At 34.1% G+C, this 20,950-nt stretch overlaps 1 protein-coding gene across 1 annotated transcript in view; it reads right to left on the reverse strand.

Annotated features, from left to right (window-relative positions):
- Positions 1-20,950, reverse strand: part of LOC150086277 (pikachurin-like) — a 227,391-nt gene that overhangs the window by 30,923 nt on the left and 175,518 nt on the right. The window contains exons 8-11 of the mRNA XM_090374449.1: positions 17,262-17,499; positions 10,994-11,222; positions 9,335-9,515; positions 2,863-2,941 (exon numbers count right to left, since the gene is read on the reverse strand). Coding sequence (XP_090230575.1) covers positions 2,863-2,941; positions 9,335-9,515; positions 10,994-11,222; positions 17,262-17,499 — 727 coding nt within the window. The remainder of the gene's footprint in view (positions 1-2,862; positions 2,942-9,334; positions 9,516-10,993; positions 11,223-17,261; positions 17,500-20,950) is intronic.

The following is a 20,950-nucleotide window of genomic DNA, read 5'->3' on the forward strand; positions in this document are numbered from 1 at the left end:
TCTGGCAAGCTTAAAGGAACCTTTGTCACTTAGCCATATCATAGGCGAAAAATCAAATCTCACAGAATTCTTCTTCTTCCTAAAACGAATAGGACTGTATAGTTGTTTCTAACCACTTCTACATCAACCAACACAGGCAGTATGAACCATTTTACTAAGTGCAATATGGCCTAAGTAGCCAATGCACTTAAAACCCCATCAACAATTGAAATACCTTCTTTGAAACGAACCATCTTGTTTCATTTTGTAATTGTGCTTTATTCCCTAAAAACGAGTAAAATACTTAAAAGGTGTGAAAAGGAAGCATCCTGGTGAAGACACTACAGGTTCAGAGAGAAAAAGAAAAGCAATATCGATAAACAGAGGTGGACTGGGTCAAAAATTCTTACAGGAAAAATCTGTAGTGGCTTCACGCTAGCATTTATGGCCAAAATCACATTGGCCTCCGGCCCACCGGGGTTTCCCCAGTAAGGCTTATGGCCAGTCTGCCTCTGTCGATAGAGAAACAATATGAAATTGTGAAGCGCTTTGAGCAAAATGAAAGACCATGTGATACTGCACATGCTAGAGGCCTAAATGAGGCAATGCCGAGAATTAGAAAGAATGCAGAGAAAATAAAAACAACTTTCATTTCAGGAACAACTCAAAGTGTAATTAAAATATATTATATTTGGTTTGGTTTTTTTTTTTTTAGGAGCATTAGCAACTAAGGCCATATTGCTCCGGGGATATGCAGTGGTCATTCTCTGACCTTTCCGCATCCTCCGTATTTGGTGGTCACGGGCTCGAACCCCGGTCTAATAAAGAAGCGTGTGCTATGCACTGCTGCTCCTGCCCACCTGGCTACGGAGGTGCCAAAATATATTATATCAAGACACAAAGAATTGGAAGAGATGGAATGGCTGTCATCTGTTTGGATAGAAAATCAAACAAAAAACAAGTTTGCTTACGATAGAAGCAAAAGCATTAGCAATATTTTATTATGTAATAGTGTTTATAATGTTTAATGTTTTAGTTACAAATGTGTGTTCAATCTTGGGTGGTTGGCACCTAATCCTATTTTTCCCATAGGGCCTGTTGTTTATATTGCATGATTTTGCATTTCACAAGGGTTTCTAGGACTACAACTATCGTGCTATACGAGGACTGACTGTAACTGTATTCCTGTATAGGTGGTCCTGCATTACTTCTTTAAGGTTTTCTAAATTTATTAATGATATTGATGAAGGTATATCAGGCTTAATGTCTAAGTTTGCAGATGATACAAAGGTTGTCAGGGTGGTTAATGACAGTAATCAAGTATGCTACTGCAACAAGATCTTGAAAAATTAGGCCGATGGGCTAAGAAGTGGAAAGTGAAGTTAAAATTGAGAAATGCAACAAGATGCTTCCTACGGATAGCAGTACTCCCAGAATAGCATATACCAGCTGTGTGGTACCACATTCAGGGTAGTGGAGAATGAAAAAGACCTGGGGGTAATTGTGCAGTCAGTACAAAGTTCTCAGAGCAGTGCAGACAGGCTACAAGGACAGCCCATTGGATTTTTTCAATGATATATAGGAATTTTTATAGCAGGGATAAGGTGGCGATTATCCCATTGCACAAAGCATGTTAGGATGTATCTTGAGTACTGCATACAGGTCTGGAGGCCTCATTTTAGGCAGGATGTGGATCTACTGGAACGGGTGTAGAGAAGGGTAACAAGGTTGATGAAGGGAAAAAAGTGTGGTCTTGCCAAGAAAGTTTCGTTCTGAAAATTACAGCATCTGAAGACTAGGCATCTGCAAGGTTATCTGACTGAGGTGTTTAAGATTTTGAATGGATTGAGCAAGCTTAATGCAATGGTATTCTTAATTTTTCTCTCACTACGTGCAAGGGAGCATAAATTCAAATTGAGAAAGGATGGACGTGCAGAAGTTTGCTTTCAGCCACGAGGTGGTTGACTGTTGGATGAAACTTTCATGTTGTTGTTGTGGAAGTGGTTATTTTGAATAAATTCAAGGAAGAACTAGATAAATTATTGGAGTACTAAATGGGATTCACAACATGGTAATGTGACATACCATACCATACTTTTAGAGTGCAAGAGCTTTTTGTGGAGGACAGCCTTGTGTGCATTTCCATAAAACAATCCCGATTGCATTGTTTCCAGAAACCTTTTGATGGAGACTACTACAACTTTTCCATCGCTTTGGCATTGGTATAAATGGTTGCCTACCTACTCCATTTCTTGTTGCAAAGAGTTCCATTTTTGCAAAAATTTTCCAGTAGTCCATGCTATTGTTTCCTTATGATTAACTGAAATATCTAGATAGTTCCAGCTAAACTCCAACTGTGCATGTGAATAAGTTGCAAAATACTGTTCATTTTGAACACACATTGCACCTGGGAAAATAGCACCTTGCTCCTGCTGTAAACAAAATACTAATGGCACTGAACCTAAGAGTCACTGATGGTGACTCTTAGGTTCAGTGCCATTACAAATTACAGAATTTTCAGGTAGCTGTATATTCATAGCCACCACTGTATATTCATAGTTGAATTACCTTTTAATCACCCTCTATGATTACTTGTTATTGGTTCAGCCAGAAAAATATGATAATTACACATATGTATAATTAGTACTGATTATGTATTCTGTTTATTTGAAGTGCAACACCAAGGAAACTTGTGGTGATGGTATTACAACCTGAGTGATTAATGCATTAGTCTATCTGTAAGATATAAATTTAAACTGTTTTTGGTGGAACTTAAATTACAGTTCATGAAAACTTATAAGGTAATTTTTTTTGGTGTTCACAGTTTTATCCTCATTGTGACACTAAGACAAAATGTTTGAAAAACACTGCTATAATCAATACCTTTTTACAATTTCTTCCCCTACATAATGAAGATAACTTGCTCCAGAAAACATAGGCTCTGCAATCATCTCTGTTACCTCTGTAATTGTAAATAAAAAAAAAAATGAAAATGTATATAAGTTGAAATTTAAAAAGTTTAATGATTCTTTAATGCATTTGAAAAACAACTATTGAGTAGAGATTATAGAAATATACAGACACATAAAAAGGGATGAAAAATGACCTCTGATACAGGATAAAGATTCTAGGTGGGTTATAATGGGTTACATAGAAACACTAAAGTGTATATGTAAACTAGTGCTGGATTAATCAATAAGCAAAATAAGCACGTGCTTAGGGCACCAAGGGAAAGGACATCACAGTTTTATCCCTAGCTGTCATGGCAACTTTAACTCTTTCACTGCCACATGCTATTTAAGTTGATTTTTTGTAATTGTTCTTACCTGCTGCATTCAACTTTTCTTCACATTATTAAAAAAAAAGTTTACTTCCAAAAAAATCACTCTTGTCATGATACTAATGGTTAAACAAAATCCACTTTCAATTAGTGTATTTATTATAAATTTAAAATAGCAGCTTTTGTGAGTTTCATGTGTGAGTTTCTGACACATTTAATAAAATACACATGAAAGTTTTTATTTAATATAGTTGTGGGGCCTTGCTGAAAGAAAACTGAAAAAGGGTTATAAATTTTCAAACTCTTATTTCACATTCAGCACTTATTGAGTTTTAATGTCTTGTAAGTTAAGCAATGGAGAAGCCAAGGCTGAGGGGCACCATTATTGGGTGGTGCTTAGGGTATCAATTGGCCTTAATCCGCCACTGATGTAAACACAAGCTATATTCAATTACCCATTTAATTTTCGCAGGGAAAAGTATGATAATCTTAGGTATTATTTAAGTTCTGTTTAACTTGTTAGTGATGGTACCCCAGATCATGACAGAGACAATCCCCTCCATCTCCCAAACCCCAATTTTCGTTTTTTTTTTTTTTTTCTGAAAAACGTTTTTGGTTTTTTGAATTCTGTATATTGATTACTAAGCTAGACCTTTCACTAATTGATTCCAATGTTTATTTAAATGTAACTTTTTATTTATTTTTAATGAAAAATTTTAAAATGTTTTTTTAAAATTAATGAAGGCAAACATTTTTATATAATTATTCTGACATAAAACAGCAGCCTGGCTTACCATAGCATTAGCTGATACAGTAGCAACAGTGTACAAAAAGGCAGAAAACAAAAGTAGTAACAGACTGTCCTGATCTATCAGTATGTTTAGTTTATGCTGTATGTTTAGCCTCAGTTATCAGTATGTTTTATGTATTACCTTTTGCATAACTTATGACTTACCACTTGTAAAGAGTGCGAGGAACGTAGAGAGGAACATTAATCCAAAACTGCTGATTAACACGCAATAGATATTTCATTGATAAGTCTATTGGAAAAGGTGCCACTACTGTGAAGTTAATGGGAACAGTTCATGAATCAACCAAGTACCAGTGCTAAATAGAAACATTCAAAGAAATTATTTTAGAAGTTGTGCATCTTTTTATACCATTGGAATTACTGTTTATAGCCTAGACCAAAAGGAATGACTACTGAACTGATGAATGTACTATAACAGAAAGTTGAAATTGCATGGGATGAATATAAATTATCAAGACTTTCTGAACACTAAGTCAAGTACAAGCAGGGCTGTAGTGGAGGGTATATGTGGGTATATGCTGTATACCCTCTGGATTTTTTTAGGTGAATAACGTGTACTTTCTGGTTTTTGAAAGACTTGAAAAAACAAATATTATTAAAATATTTACTGAAAATTAAAAAATAAATTTATTAGAATTTGATTCTTAGGCAATACTTATAGTTTTATTATTTTTTATATTTACACTGTATATATAAGTATGCCATGTGTATGTGTGTGTGTGTATATATATATATATATATATATATATATATAGGCTGATTTTTTTTTTAACTGGTGCAATTCATGGAATTTATTTTATATATATGTAAAGCAGACTTAGTTTCCCACTTCCATGCAAATTTCGGCATGTTCACTGTTGTCAGGGCATACACTAAATGTTTTTCCAGTGATGTTTTTGTGTTAGTTTGTTTCATTCATTATTAGATTGGTCTGGTGTTGCTCAGAATTGGATGAGTAATGTGTGAACATTAAATTTTGTTTAAAACTGGGCAAAAAATGTACACAGAGACATTTGGCTTATTGTGAGGCGCTAATAGTGGTTAAATTTTATTACCTTCATGTTTTAGAGTGGTATGGTCATTTTTGCATTGGAAGGAGGACACTCTTCCATTGCATCTTTGGATGAAAACATCAACAGTGTCTGGGAATTTCAACACAATGGCCATTCAGTGCTGCATGCTAGCACATGAGTAGAACATAACCAAAAAAAACTGCCACTGAATTTTAACTGAGGATTTGGAAGAGATACAATTGTGTGTGGAGTTGATTCTCCATAGCCAGACACCAGAACAAAAAGAAATTCAGTCTGCAGTTTTGTATAGATCTGTTAACTTCACTTAAAGATAACACCTTCATCACTTCCACTACTGCTGGATATGGAATTTGGTGTTTCCAATATGACAAGACTAAAATTGACCAAAACAAGCCAGTGAAGATGTCAACAGGAAAGCATGTCATGATGGCAATGAATGTGCAAGAATTTGTAGGAAAGTGAGTCTACTTCATGTATAAATAAAAAGAAATTACACAAATAGCACCAATTAAAAAAAACAATTGTGGAACTTTTGAGTCATACCTTACATAAATTAAAGTGCAATAAAGTTACTTGGGCAAAAAGACATTCTAAGGTAGATTATGAAAAGATTGACAAAGAGAGCTAAGAGCAACAAAAAGAGCTTTTCATAAATATGAATACTAAAAGGAAAGGGCTAAGTCAGTAGGAGTGAATGATACTTGCACACTACAGTTTATCTTTTTTCAGTGGAGTTATTTGAAAGAAATGATGTATGGCCATAAACCTAGATCTTCAGACATTCTGGAAACATTCATTGGTGAGGAATTTTCTAGATTTAATTGTGCACTAACAACCAAAGCATGTAAACATATGTATAAATGAATGCTTTTATACATTGAGTGGGTAGTTTATTTGTTATGCACACATAATCCAAGGATGATAATCAGACGGTATTACATGTATCATACATTATATATAAAGAAGGTACTTGGATACTAAGGGATTGTGTGGATGCACAGCTCAGCAAGAGAATGGATCAATAGCATGACCTAAGTGGTGAGACATGCTGGTGCAGCTATCACAGCCATTGTAACCCTGCTGGATGCTCATACACAACACTGTTTTCAGTGCACTGAGAATGGACCAGCAATCAGAAAACATTCAGCCAACAGAGTTCCAGTTCCTTGCTGAGGATGGAGATAGCTTGTTGATGTGAGAAACCAATAGAAGGTGAAAAGAATCACACAATTTAACTGAAAAGACACAACTGCTCAAATGATAGCACAATATAGTAGTATGAAAAAGAGTATGAGAGAGAGAGAGAGAGAGAGAGAGAGAATGAGAATGAATATTCTTCAGTTACTTATAGATTTATTATTATTTTATCCATATTAAATTTTATTTATTTTATCCATATAAGTGTTGCATCAAAATAACGAGCAACGTGTGATTAAATACAGTTGCACAAACTAATAGCATTTCAAGTTAATCTATCCACTACCTACCCTCACCATTAAGAATGCTGAGTTGGTGCACAGACACCACTATTACTGTACCATAAGAAACTTACCCTTTTCACAGTTGTTTACTGTAAAACCCATGAGACAATGGCATGTATAAAAGGCTAATTAAGATTCACAACTCACTCCATTTTTACATGGTTTACTTACACAGGAATGGTTATATGAAATAATTATTGCATATTAAGGAATTTTTAATGCAGAATTCAATTGCTGCTGCACATCGAGGAATGCTTAATGTACCATGGTTGAATTTCTTATGAAGGAGAAAAACTCAGCAGAAGGTCTCTATGGGAAACTTTGATATATATATGGAGATGCCAGTGTTGATACCAGTAGTATCAGAAGATGGGGGAACATTTTCAGAAAAAAGAATTGGATATTGTTAATCAGTCATGAGGGATCAACCAAGAACAGCTGCACATAAATCCAACAAGCAGAGAGTAGTAGTAATGGAGGCAAGTGATGCAAGAAAGCAAGTGCACGATCTTATGTAGCATTAGCCAAAAAAAAAAAAAAAAAACAATTTCATACATCCATTCTCTCTAAAAATTTGTCCAGTCCCTCCTTGAATTTATTTAAGCTATCAACTTCCCCAATGACAGATGGAAGTTTGTTCCAGCAATTAATCACCTGCTGGCTAAAGGCAAATTTCCGCACATCTATTCTACAACTTCCTTTCCTCAATTTGAATTTCCCCTCAGATTCATAATCTGAGCAAGCTGAAGAATCCCATCAGAATTCAGCATGCTCAACCCATTCAAGGAATGATGTAAGAGGATCCCTTTCTTCCCCTCACCAATTTTGTTGCCCTTCTCTGTACACGCTCAAGCAACTCTACATCCTTATTAAAATAAGGCCTCCAGACCTGTATGCAGTATTCAAGACATGGCCTGACCACTGCCTTATACAAAGGGGTAATCACCTCCTTTTCCCTACTAGCAAAATTCCTGTATATTATTGACAATACTCCATGACCTGCTCTGGCAGCCTATCTGCATTGCTCAGAAAACTTCATATCTGACCGCACAATTACTCCCAGATCTTTTTCATTTTCTACCACCTTAAGTGTAGTACCACACAGTTGGTATATTTCTCTGAGATTACTTCTACCCAATAGCAGTACTCTGCATTTGTCAATGCTGAACTTCAGTTGCCACTTCTCAGCCCATCTGCCCAAATTTTCTAGATCCTGTCGCAGTAGCACACTGCCATTACTGTCATTAACAACCCTGCCAACCTTTGTATCAACTGCAAACTTTGACATTAAACATGATATATCTTCATCAATATCATTGATAAATATACAAAATAACAGTGGGCCCAACACTGAACCCTGGGGGCCTCCACTAATAACATTAGTCCACGAAGAGCAGCGGCCATTGATTACCACTTTGTCTTCTTCCACTCAACCACCCTTTTATCCATTGTAGCAACTTACCCTTGATACCACACTGTTCCAATTTGTACAGTAGTCTTCCATGCGCAACAGTGTCAAAAGCTTTCCTGAAATCCAAGTATATGATATCAGAATTATTTTTTGCATCCAGTTTCTTTGTAACTACATCATGGTATTCAATCAAATTTCAGACAATCAGACAAGACTTTCCCTTAACAAACCCATGCTGTGTCTGAATTATTACTGCAGTCTTGTCTAGGTGATCCTGCAATGCATATTTAACAAGTGATTTCATTATTTTCTTCGGAACTGAAGTTAAAATAACCGGTCTGTAATTACTCGTGTCACCCTTTGTGAATTGGGAATACATTTGCACATCACCAGTCCATGGGGACTTCCCCTGAGTCCAAGGATGCTCTCTTAATTATGGCAAAGGGTTTGCTTACTTCCTTTGCCGCCTCCTTTAATTTAACTGGATAGATCCCATCCATCCCAAGTGCCTTTCTTACGTTTAACTTCAACAATTTCTCCTTCACTTTTCTCTCAGTTATTACAAAATCATTAAGTGCCCTGTTACAGTTTGATAAACTTCTGGTATTTTCCTCCCTTAATAACTCCTCATGTGTGAATTTAGATGCAAAATATGCATTCAGATTATCAGCTATCTGAGCAGGATCATCAACAGTCAAACCACCAACATCAAGTGAACCAATCTGATTCATCCCTTTCCTTCTAGAGTTTATATAAGTAAAGAAGTCCTTGCTGTTTTTCTTAGCATCCTTCACTTCGCCTAACCTCCTTTGTGACTTGATTACAGACTAACATATATCTGCCACAGGCTTCTGTGGATGTACTCATCAAAGAGGACTGAAAGATAATCGCAAGGGAGGGAAATCTCATCATAATTTAGCATTGCACACCATGTCATAGAGAAATGATGACAGTAGGCAAATGATTGACTTTGTAAATCATGATCTGTACCTGCTGGGTTCCTTGCTTATTTATGGATGAATAATGCAGGCAACTGCAAGGTTTAGTTGGGGCATGCTCCTCCCCCCTCAACAGTCCAGACTTGGTCTTCTTCATGCTGCTACCCCTTGTGTTTTTTCAAGGGACTAAAGGGTGATGAAATGGACTTCTGCTGCAATGGTATTTTCAACTTTATCCAGTTCTGGCAGAGATATGTGGATTATTCTAGTGATTCTGTAGATGAATGATGAAGTGACCAGGTATTTCTTAGGATATCTGTTTATGTTTTCATACCTTTTTGTGCAAAATAAATTTGTGCTCATTACTTTTGGTACAACCTTTGTACTATAAGATACTTACCATTTTCACAGTTGTTTCCTGCGAAGCCCAGAAGACAGTGGCATGTATAGAAGCCTAATTTAGGTTCACAATTCCCTCCATTTTTACATGGTTTATCTACACAGGAATGCTTACAGTTGGCTACATTAACTCCAGAAAGAGCATCCTCTAACATTTTTAGAGGTCTATTGTTAATAATAACCTACATAAAACAAAATAAAATTTTTAATGTTTAAAAGAAACAATAGAGAGCATGTTAAAGAATTTTAACATCAGCAGTAAAATCAGCAGCATTTTGATATTTTAGACCTTACAATTTTAGGAATTAAACAAAAATAATATTGATCGATTAATTATAATTTACATCAATAAACACAGGTATAATCATTTAACCACAGTTACTATGCAGGCATAACCTAGCTGTTGAAGTAGGCTTTCATAGAGTAGAGCCACAGTGTTTTGTAATAATTAAATTGAAAATATCTGTATTATTCCAAAATAAAGAACACCCTTCTCTATGTAAGCTATAGGACACACTGGTAAATATTTCTGTAATGTACATAGCCAAGAAATTAATAATTCAAGTAATGACTTTTAATTTTGATTTATTTTTTTACAGCATAATTTTTTAATAGTTTGCTTTACGAATACAAAGGGCCCGCTTTATGAGTCCATCAACGGAAAATCCTAGAAGCCACAATTTAATGCCATATTAGTTATTACAATGTAAATTCTCCACTTTTTATACATAGACTGAGAAGATCTCTTGGTAAATACAAATGATGATAATATTCTTTAATATTATCATCATGATAATAAAACATATTCTTTGTTCATTTTATACAAATTATATATGTATAGTTACATAAAATATACACCTATATGCAATACAGCACCTTTACATTTAATTAGCAATTGCCCTTTCCTTTATTGCTGATCTCCAGATAATTTTCAGTTGGGGAAGTAAGATAACTTAGTTAATTTCAATTTTTCTAAAACCCAATCTTTATATTGTTCAAAATAAAAGATTATTATTCAAGGGCACTCAAATTTCTAGTCAAGGTCATATATTTTTACTGGAGATAACCCAACTTATAAACTTTCTGGCACAAGCATATCACAAATACTGCTTTTCCACATAAAAAAGTATTCATAATTCACCCTAACATGAAATATTGTTTCCAATTCATTTTGCAGCAGTGCTCACCCAAACCTCTCTCAAGCTAGTTTGTAGACTCTGTTTAGAAGAGGAAAAGTCAGGAATATCTGATGGCCTATCCCTTACACCCCCCCCCCAAAAAAAAAAAACATGAAATATCTGTAGAATAGGCTGCATACTTATAGATATTTCCTTGGGCACTGTTCATCTGAATTAGCATCTGTAATTCCACCTTATTTTAAAATTTTTTTTTTTTTTTCCAATCCGGTCCAAACGTGTCTTAATTCTACCCAAAACTCATCAAACTTACTTTTCCTCTTTTATATTTTAATCCTCCTACTTCTGTTCTTGTGAACCACCCTCCTTTGTATTTATTTCTGTAAATTACAATTTTCAAAAGAATTCCTGAAAATAATTATGAAAATTATAGCAAAAGAAAATTATAACATTATTTTTGAGTATTAACACTAATAATATCCCATTAATACAATTAGAAAGAAAGAAAGAAATGTTCAACTTACCTTTTGAATGCATCCATTGAAAGATGTTGTGATCCCTGACTTTTTTGCAATATCATACAAATCATGGATTCCACCTATATAGAGATTTAGTGGAAGAGAAAGCTGTGTGAAAGCACCTGGTGACATGCCTTCCACTCGAAGCTGCTTATCCACTTCTAGAATGCCATCCCTGCCTGTCCGACTTATGAACACTGTATGCCATTCATCCAGTGAAACTGGCTCCATGCTCCTGTAATTTTGATTATATATTTAAAATAAAAATAAAGTAGTTTACAAAACTTTACCATAGCAAATGAATAATGAGTCAATAACATTCAAACAGTATTCATCATTACTGTGATATGACTATTGTTTGATGAATACTGCACCAGGGCCCTGAGCTAGGCTGGGGACAAAAGGAAAAGAGAAAGTCACATAAAAAGTCACACTGCTGATGCTCACAGAGTTTAAGCAACTAAACAGAATAAAAAAATAAAAAAAAATTAGGGGAATGTTGAACATTAAAAACTTTGAAAAGAAGTGACACAACGGGTTCAAAATGCAAATACACCAATAAATTTCTTTTCTTAAAAACAAAACAAAGGGAAGCGATAAAGCTTTCAAAGAACAAGAATAAATGCCTATAGCTACAGAATTTGCTATTAGGGAATCTCTCTCTCTAAAAATAAATACAAATCTACATGAATGATTCTTGACTGTTGTGTCAATCAAGAATCATTCATGTATCCAGTTCCTGACCTCCAAGGTTTTTCAGTTGTCAATAAAAAAATCTATATACTGGAACTAATATTGTTAGGTGTGGGAATTGACACTTAAAAATAGTTAACTTAAAAAAAAAAAAAAAAGTACAAACCCTCTGCATAGTAATAAGACATACAGATTCAAGGGACAGCCAGGTAACCCAGAGGATCTCTAGCATCAAAATATGAAAAAAAATAATAATAAAAAATAAAAGAAAAAGGTAATATTATTAAAATCCAAGTTAAGGGCCTCTGTAAATTCAGTGATTAACCACTATATCAAACTTTGCATAGGAAAAAGAAAAAATTATATATTTATTGCATGTTTTATTTCAACTAGAAACATTATGTGAGAGAAGAACAACTTAAAGAGTAAAAAAATCATGAAAGGAATCATCTTGTAGGTAAAAAGCAAAGTCTATAAAACTACTGGTGATTTTTCAGTTGATGCTAAGCTATCAGAAGGAACCAATAGTGTAATTAAGGGAGATCACCCTTAATTACACCATCCAATGCTTCCTTAAGGGTGATCACCCTTAAGGAAGCATTGGTTCATTGCTATTAAGCTGAAGTTGGTCTTCGTTTAAGTTTAGAAAATGTGAGAGAAATTTTATGGCAAATAAAATCTTTTTTAAATATTGTAAGCATTAACACATATTAAAATACTTAATGTTCATAGTAAAAAGTACCAATATTTGAGAGGATAAAATGTTGACTCCCACATACTGAGATTCTAATTACACCTATAATGGAACCATATGATAGAGAAATTCTGGAGCAGAACTGAAGTACATTCGTAGTAAAACCCATATGGGCAAAATGATGCAAGGAAGCAAGCTCATATAGCATCAATCAAAAAAAAAAAAAAAACTGGTAGTAATCAATGTCTCCTTCCTCTCTTCAATACCTAATGCTACATTGCTACAATTTATACAATACCAGTTTATGTAGGATGGTATCAGAAGCTTTACAAATGTAGCTGAGTCATCAAGCGTGAGAGTGCAGAAGCAAACGTGCTTGAGTAGATCATGATTCAAGCCTATATGAATGCTAAATACAGTTGATTGTTGTCAAAATGATTTACAATTCCATACAAATCCATTCCTATCTAAATGATATTGTATTACATCTTTCACTACGACTTCCATAATCTTTCTTGGCACAGAAGTCAAAGTTACAGGTCTATAGTCTATATAGTTGTTCATTAGACCCATTGGGCCACCTTTGTGAATATTAGATGTGTTTGCACATCTCCCAAATTCTGTCAGCTCCTGATGCTTTGTTTGCTTTTAATTTTAATGTTTGCTTCTATCCCATTTTCAGTTATTGTAAAATTGTTCAAACTCCAGGTCAGTATTAGCTAGGACAGGGGCAGGGACTCTTTTTCATTGGAGGGCTGAATGTTACTTGAAGGCGACTCCATCAGGCTGCAAAGTGTATATATATATATATATATATAATTAGAGCAATTTGAGGACAACTGGAATATTATTACTATTCAATTTCTTCCCTTCACTTTGCCTAACTTAGCATTGGTTTATTGCATATCCTCTTCTACCCCCCCCCCCCCTTGCTATATGTATATAATTTATATACATTTGTCCTGCTATCCATTGGGCTAGCTGTTATGCTGCCAGTAAGCTACTAAATTGTTGATAAAGTATTAACCTTTTTTCACTTTTGGCATATCTTTAGATACAGCGGTTACTGGCAGATAATTAGAAACAAGCAGCTTCTGTTAATTATTATTTGGATGCATTGAATGGTACTAGCCCTTAATAATGTACAGTTCAATTATTAATAATTGGCAAATAATTTTATTAATTTCATTAATTGTATTAGCTTTATATGTACATATAACTTTTTTATTTTTTTAAGGCTTTCTCTTTGGTTTTGGCTCATAGTACTCCTACCATTTCCCCATTGTTTAATCAGCCCTATTTCTTTTGCTCCTTCTAGAGCTTTAATATTTGCTGGACCTCAAAGATCTTCTATTGGTGGTGTATACTCTCTTCTCTTTATTCATACACAGCCTTCACATACCTTATTTATCTAATTCTCCATATATTCTTACATTTCTCATAACATATGTATAAAGAAGTAATAAAAAAAAGTTTAATTTCTTTATATTTACCAATATTTTAAAAAACTATGAGGAAATAAAAACAATTTAATGACTTTTTGTGACAGTTTGTTCTGAACTAAGAGCTTAATGTTCAGTTCCAGCATTGCTGTCTTCAGCTTCAATTGATCTTACAGGTGAGTGTTTGTCATCTTTACCATCACTGAAGTGATGGTAAAGAAATAAAACAAGCAGTATTTTTCAACATCAATGGAGAAATACTACTTGCAAACAATGCAAAATACAGGTATATTTAAAACAGCATTTATATCACATATATAATATTTTAAAATGAAAAATTAAACTGTGTTGATGGAAAATTTTAAATGTGAAATATCTAAATTAGAATTTAATGTTTTCTTCCATATTTACAAAGAAGACTAATAACCTTTCAGATGAAATGTATAAAAAAAAAAAAAAAAAACCATTCTCATCTATTACTAAACTTCTTATCTCTTTCAGTGTTATAGTATACTAGTGAATGACCTAATACAATTTGTCTACCTCATCATGTCTTCATTTCCTTCTTTCACCTGAACTCTTCTTTAAAAGATGACCATTTCAAGATAATCTCCCCTCCTGCTTAATTATGTGCCCAAAAGTACTTTAAAAAATGGTGTCTCTAACAATTTACAGAAAACATCTTTGGATCCCTAAGCTCTAAGTATCATTTATGACTCATACATTGCAATGAAGTCCTGGGCTTTTGCTGAACCAGCCAAAAAATAAATAAATAAAATAAAATAAAGTAATAACAATAAATAAATAAATAAAATAAAATAAAGTAATAACAATAAATAAATAAATAAATTAAATAAATGAAAAATATAACCACCTATAACCACCTCTTCACATAGATGACAATCTGGCTAATCTTTGAATTTCCTTACTCTGTCAGTCTCAACAGAGGCAACAACTTATTCCAGTGATTAAAATTCACTGTCTGAAAGAAAACTTCCTTCAATCCAGTCTAAACCTCTTCAACTGTAATTTGAATTTAAGGCTCCTACTTCCAAAATCATTTATAAAAGTGAAAATTTCATCTTCATTCAATTTACTATTTCATCTCACAGCCTTTTAGACCTCAATCAGGTTTCCTCTAAGATGCCTGGTTACCAAACTCTGTAGCCCACATGTTCAAAATATTTTCTCATATGAGCACCTTTTACAGATTTCATGCATATTCCTGCATAAGACCTTGCATTCTGCTGCCTTAAAACATAGCTGCCATGTTCCTGACCAACTTTGAGGCCTATCCAAGTTGTCCACTGCTTGGCACTAATCATTAATCAATCTCTCAATCTTTACATCATCTTCAAATTTTGACATCATGCTCTTTATCCCTTTGTTAATATCATTTAAGAAAATCAGAAACAACATTGGTCCCAGACTCAATTCTCTTAGACCCAACTTCTAATGTTAGCCCAATCTGAAGAGTAGCCATTAATCACAATCCTCTGTCTTCTGCCCTGCAGTCATCTGTGAACTATCTAAAAATCTAACCAATGATCTCAATATGTTTCAGCTTGTACAGTAACCGATTTTGTAGGACTGAATCGGATGTTTTGCTAATAGAAATAAATAATGAAGAAATTATTTTGTACATCCAGCTCATGAGTGACTGTGCCAAAATAGCAACCTGTTTAGTTAAACATGATTTTCTCTTAACAAAACTATGTTATGTAACTTTCATAACTCCATTTCTATCTAAATATTCTTGCATTGTACTCTTCATCATTGCCTCCATGATTTTTTCCTACCACTAAAGTTAGACTAAGTGGTCTGTATTTACCCACTTAGCTCTTAGGAATGCCTTTATAGAATTTCCTTTGTACAATGGCATTTCTACAGTACAAAGGAATCTTTGTACTGTAGCCCTAGTAGTAGCCCTAGCCCAAAGATACTCCCATAATTAACCTTAACGGTACAATGCATCTCCTCACTGCCTCCCTCAAAATTACCGGGTATATATGCCATCAGCCTCAGGAGCCTTACTTGCCTTCAGGCATCAATTTTTTTTTAAAATAAACAATTAAAAAATTGTTTCAGTATTCACCAACTTCATACTGCTCAGCCTCACTTGTACCAGCCTTTCGTTTGTAAAAATCAATAAGAAGTAGCCATTCAGATCATCAGCAGGGTTATCTAAGAATTTCCCATATCTGTTACATAAGGGTTCACTCTGATTCATTCTTTTCCTCTTTGTGTTTGTGTAGATGAAAAATTCCTTCTCCATGTCCTTTGCTCTCTTAGCCAGTGATTTCTTGTACTCAGTATTAAGCCGTCTAACTTATCCTTTTCTGTGGTACTATTACAGATTAGCTTATATATGACACTTGACTTCTGTGATATTTGCTCAGACTATACACATGAGGGGGCATAAATTCAAATTGAGGAAGGAAAGTTGCAGGATAGATGTGCGAAAATTTGTCTTCAGCCAGCGGGTAGTTGATTGTTGGAATGAACTTTCATGTGCTGTTGCAGAAACAGGTAGTCTGAATAAATTCAAGGAAGAACTATTTTTTGGTTGAGCTTGCTTTCATATCAAGCACACTTATTCTTTTGGTAGTCCAAATGCAGAATCCACATTCAATTCTATTATTATATCATTAAGAACTTTATGCATACCTACCTTATGAATTAGCTGGCTTTCACCTGTATTTTGTAACAGAAAGGGTCAAGGTAGAAATTAGCTTTTCCTTGGTGATTAAAGTGATCCCCTCTGTCTTTTGAAATGTTGGCAAACTGTAACACAGCTGTTATCACTGCACTTCATCTAAAAATTTCCTCAGTGAATATGCTAGCTCTGATAACTACCCAAGACAATTTAGGATCCATTAAATATTAACAAAGTTGATATATGTAGAAATTAAAAAAGAATCATTTTAAGATTTAAAGATATAATTATTTACTCTATATTATGAAACTTCCAGTAGATGGTTCATATCATTAACATAAGATTCCAAAAGAGCAATTTGTTTACATACATATATGAGAAATGGTTTTTTCCAATTGAAAAACTTCCACTTCTCCAGTTATTTCTTTATAATGAATTTTCCACAGAGATTAAAGAGTTAATTTGACTGAAAGCTTTGAAATAATAAAACAAATTATAAAGGGCTGTTGAATTTCAGGACTTCTTGATGACATCTCACAACTACAGTGAGGAATTTATTTGACGATAATAAACTTCAATATTTCATAGATAATGCATAGAAAAATCTTGCCAGTGTAGGAGGTAAAAACTATCATTCTGATTTTGGAACTGTCTCAAATTACCCTTTAATCCAAATTTATTTTCAAAGCACATTTACATCTTCCATATTTATTTTTTAATAATTAAATTTGATTTAACAAATGACAATTAAAATCTGGGTAAATACAAGTGACTCCATAAAGTTCTTACCTAATTAAAGATGCTCCTGTACCCAGATCAAACCGAAACTCTACATAGCTGTTGACGAGGTTAATGGAAAGAAAGTCACCGGTGCCATCCATTTTATAACCATTATAGAAGAGGACTCCATCAGGTTTATGTGGCTTAAATACTATTAAAATTTCAAGAAATGATAAAACAGAATTTCCTAGGCCTGGATATTGTAGGTAAGAAGATCCATTGAAGGAAGGAACTATGACTTCAAGTGCTAGAAAAGACAGGAAATCAAATTACTGATTACATAGCATTAATTATTTAATGATATAATCTACAGAAATTAAAGTTCAGCATTACCCAAACTGATGGATAATTGCATTGCTTTTTACATTGAGCAAGCTCATTAAGGATTTTTGCCCTGTATTCTAAAAGCCACTTTTTTTTTTCTTCACTTTTATCCCTTTCGCTTTTAGTGATTTTCATATTTCCCTCACCTTCTTGCATATGTTTAGGGGCCACTTTTAATATTAATACAATTTAAATCAACAGATTCACTATTGGTGATTAGTGCCAACTGTTAGGGAATATGCAAGAGATATATTGCTATGTTAAGCCATATAGAAATGCACAAAATACAAACATAGCCACTAATTTTTTGGGAGATGAAATGTAATATAAATAAAATTCAATACAGAAGAATGAGTAGTGGAAGCTAATGCCCTTGCTGTACATATCTGAGAGGCAGTGAGATGTGAGACAAGATGGGGCATGTACTTCTTGTCTCATATCTCACTGATCCTCTCAGAATCACATGTTTAAGCAAAGTTGCCAATATTCAAGCATCACAAGTCAAACTCATGGATGGCAAAGGATTATTGTAGTAATACAATTAGTTTGAACTGGCAAAAGAGAAAGAATATCATGTAGGATAGAAAATTTATGTTCATTAAAAAGTGGTATAAAAATGAAGGTTTACAATAAGGCTGAAAGGCAGCCACCATAGGGCATACCAAAATCGGTGATTGAAATGGCTTTTCAGAACTAGGTGAATGCTTTATTTATGTAGTTCAAGTGATAATAACAAACTCCCAGTATAACTGGCCATATCTCTGGAACTAGGATGATGGCATCCCACCACATTATCCCTCCCACTCATTTATAGTCTTGATTAGCAGAAATAATATGAAGACAAACACAGGTTTTCTAATACAATTAAAATTTTCAAACAGAAGAAGAGAATATAAGTTTACTGCATATATATCAGATCTTTGTTTTCCTGAAACAAAACTGAAGTTTATATAAAGAGCATTATTATGCAACATCACTTAATGTGAAGTCCTTCATGAGTTGCCTGTCCCTGATACTTGAATTAAGTAACACTTTTCCAATAGAGAAGTAAGTGTGTTGTTATCTAATCTCAGAATCAACACTTTCAGACAGCTGATTTGGAGTTGGTTGACTCTTCATTGGTGTGTGAGTGAGTGATTTTAGTTTTAATGACACATGAGCATCTAAGGCTATGATGTACCAAGTCCAACCTCATTAGTGGGCAGGTAGGCATCTAAGATGTCAGAGCTGAAACCCAGTTGTGACTTATACATCTCATACTGTGATATCCTTTACAGTGAGTTTCCCACCTCTTATATTTGGAATAAGTAGCATATCTTCAACAGAGAAATCTATTTTATACTTATTCTCAGTTGAGTGTCACAATCCAGACCCAGCAGAGGTACACAAGTGAGAATAAGTAAGGAGTTAAAATCTTTTATTCTTTCAACAAGATATTTCCAGAATTCATAAGAAGCCAAAAGGGACAAGTTGACATTTCCTATAATGAATTTTTTGATGGATGTTCAGATTTCTGCAATAAACAAATTTAGCAAAATTTATAGATTGAGGGAAATGAAATATATTGAGTATACAGAAATGGTTGTAGAGCTAGTAAGTGGCTATCACTGCCTCAAAATATCTGTCATCATATATGTGAAAACCTTTATAATTTTGCACTTGTACCAGGAAAATATGAAAATGCCATCTCCTTAATGATTGTGGCAGGTAAATGAGTGCATAGTACAGTCAAAATTTGTAGCTAAGCTTGCCAGGTCAGCATCATCTCATAGCCAGATTTCTACCAAAAGTAAAAAAGCAGGTCCCAGGAACCTGCAACAGAAGACACAGTAGGAGTTCTGATTTATTTTTGATGCTCCTTATGTTCTGAAAGTATGTCCTAAATTTCTATAGAACTACAATATACAGGTGCTTAATATATTTTTTAATATTTTGTTACAATTAGAAAAGGAATAGAATATTCAAAATTAACAGAAAGACACAAATAGCAGCATATATAAAAATGGAACAGATTTTGTTACAGAGTTAATATGGAACTTTTAAACCAATTTAATAATAGCAATAGTATTCATCATATAGTGCAAAGAAACCACAGGCTTTTGCTGCACAGGAAAAAAATGAAAGAAAAAAGTAGATAAGAAAATACAAATTATAGGAAAATAAAGGACAACAATCATACTATACGATGGAAGAGGATGGAGTTGCTCTGGAGACCAAACATGGGTTTCACCATTTCAAGCCTCCAATAAGCAAAGTGGTTGTAATGAAATGGTTGATGAGAATCATTTACCACCTAGTATTGCCTGGTAACACAGAGGGGGGTGGCATTCCTCTGTGTGATGTTTGTTATTTGGTTTTTAGGAGCATTAGCAACTAAGGCCATATTGCTCCAGGGATATGCGGTGGTCATTCCCTGACCTTTCCGCATCTTCCGTATTTGGTGGTGACGGGTTCAAACCCCAGTCTAATCAAGAAGCGTGTGCTACGTACTGCTGCTGCCCTTCCCACCTGGCTACAGAGGTGCCTGTGTGATGTGGACATCACTCCGCAACCCCTGTTACCTTGGTTCACACCTGAGTGATCACCTCTAGTAATACTAGGTGCCATATTTCAAGACACATATGGGGATTACACCCAGGGCTACTAACAGTCCAACCATTGTGAAGGTGCAAGCATAGGATTTGGTTGTTGCAAAATAACTGGATTTTGGCAAATTTCGGTCCACTTGACTCAAGTGCCACCTGAATATCAGTTCCATCAGCATTTTAGACTCCCAGATAATAAAACCCTGCTTGTCATATGCTAGAGAATGTCTATGTAGTCTCAAGGATATATGAATGGGTGAAATAAAAAATAAATAGCAGAGACAGAAAATAAAAGTAGAGATACAGACAGAACAAGAAAAAATAAAATGAACAGTAGTGAAAGAAATAAAAATAATGAAACTGGAGTTAAAATTTATAGTAAGAAATAAAAATGTCAGATATTTAATCCAGTAGTTACTTTATTACAGATATATTGATGTAGTAGTGGTCAGCCATTATTTATTATTTTTTTCGGCAATAAAATAAATTATTTATATAAAAGAAAAAAGAAAAGACAATGTGAAAGTCAATAAGCCAAATCAAAATTTGTAATACTTTACTTGCATTTGATTTTGATAAATAGAGACTTACTGCACTCACTGGAGACCAAGTATTGTGTAGGCAAATGCAGCCTAATTCTAGGGATTAAAGGGAAACAACAGTTATGTTTTGAAATCGAAGTTTTATTTCAATTTAGCATTTGTTTGTTCTCTTAAAAAAAATAGAAAAAACTGCGAAATTCACAGTTCAGCATGCATTTTCCAATAGAGAGACAGCCTGACAGTTGAT

The sequence above is a fragment of the Mastigoproctus giganteus genome, chromosome 5, assembly GCF_048544385.1.
Source record: "Mastigoproctus giganteus isolate SK-2022 chromosome 5, ASM4854438v1, whole genome shotgun sequence".
NCBI lineage: Eukaryota > Metazoa > Arthropoda > Arachnida > Uropygi > Thelyphonidae > Mastigoproctus > Mastigoproctus giganteus.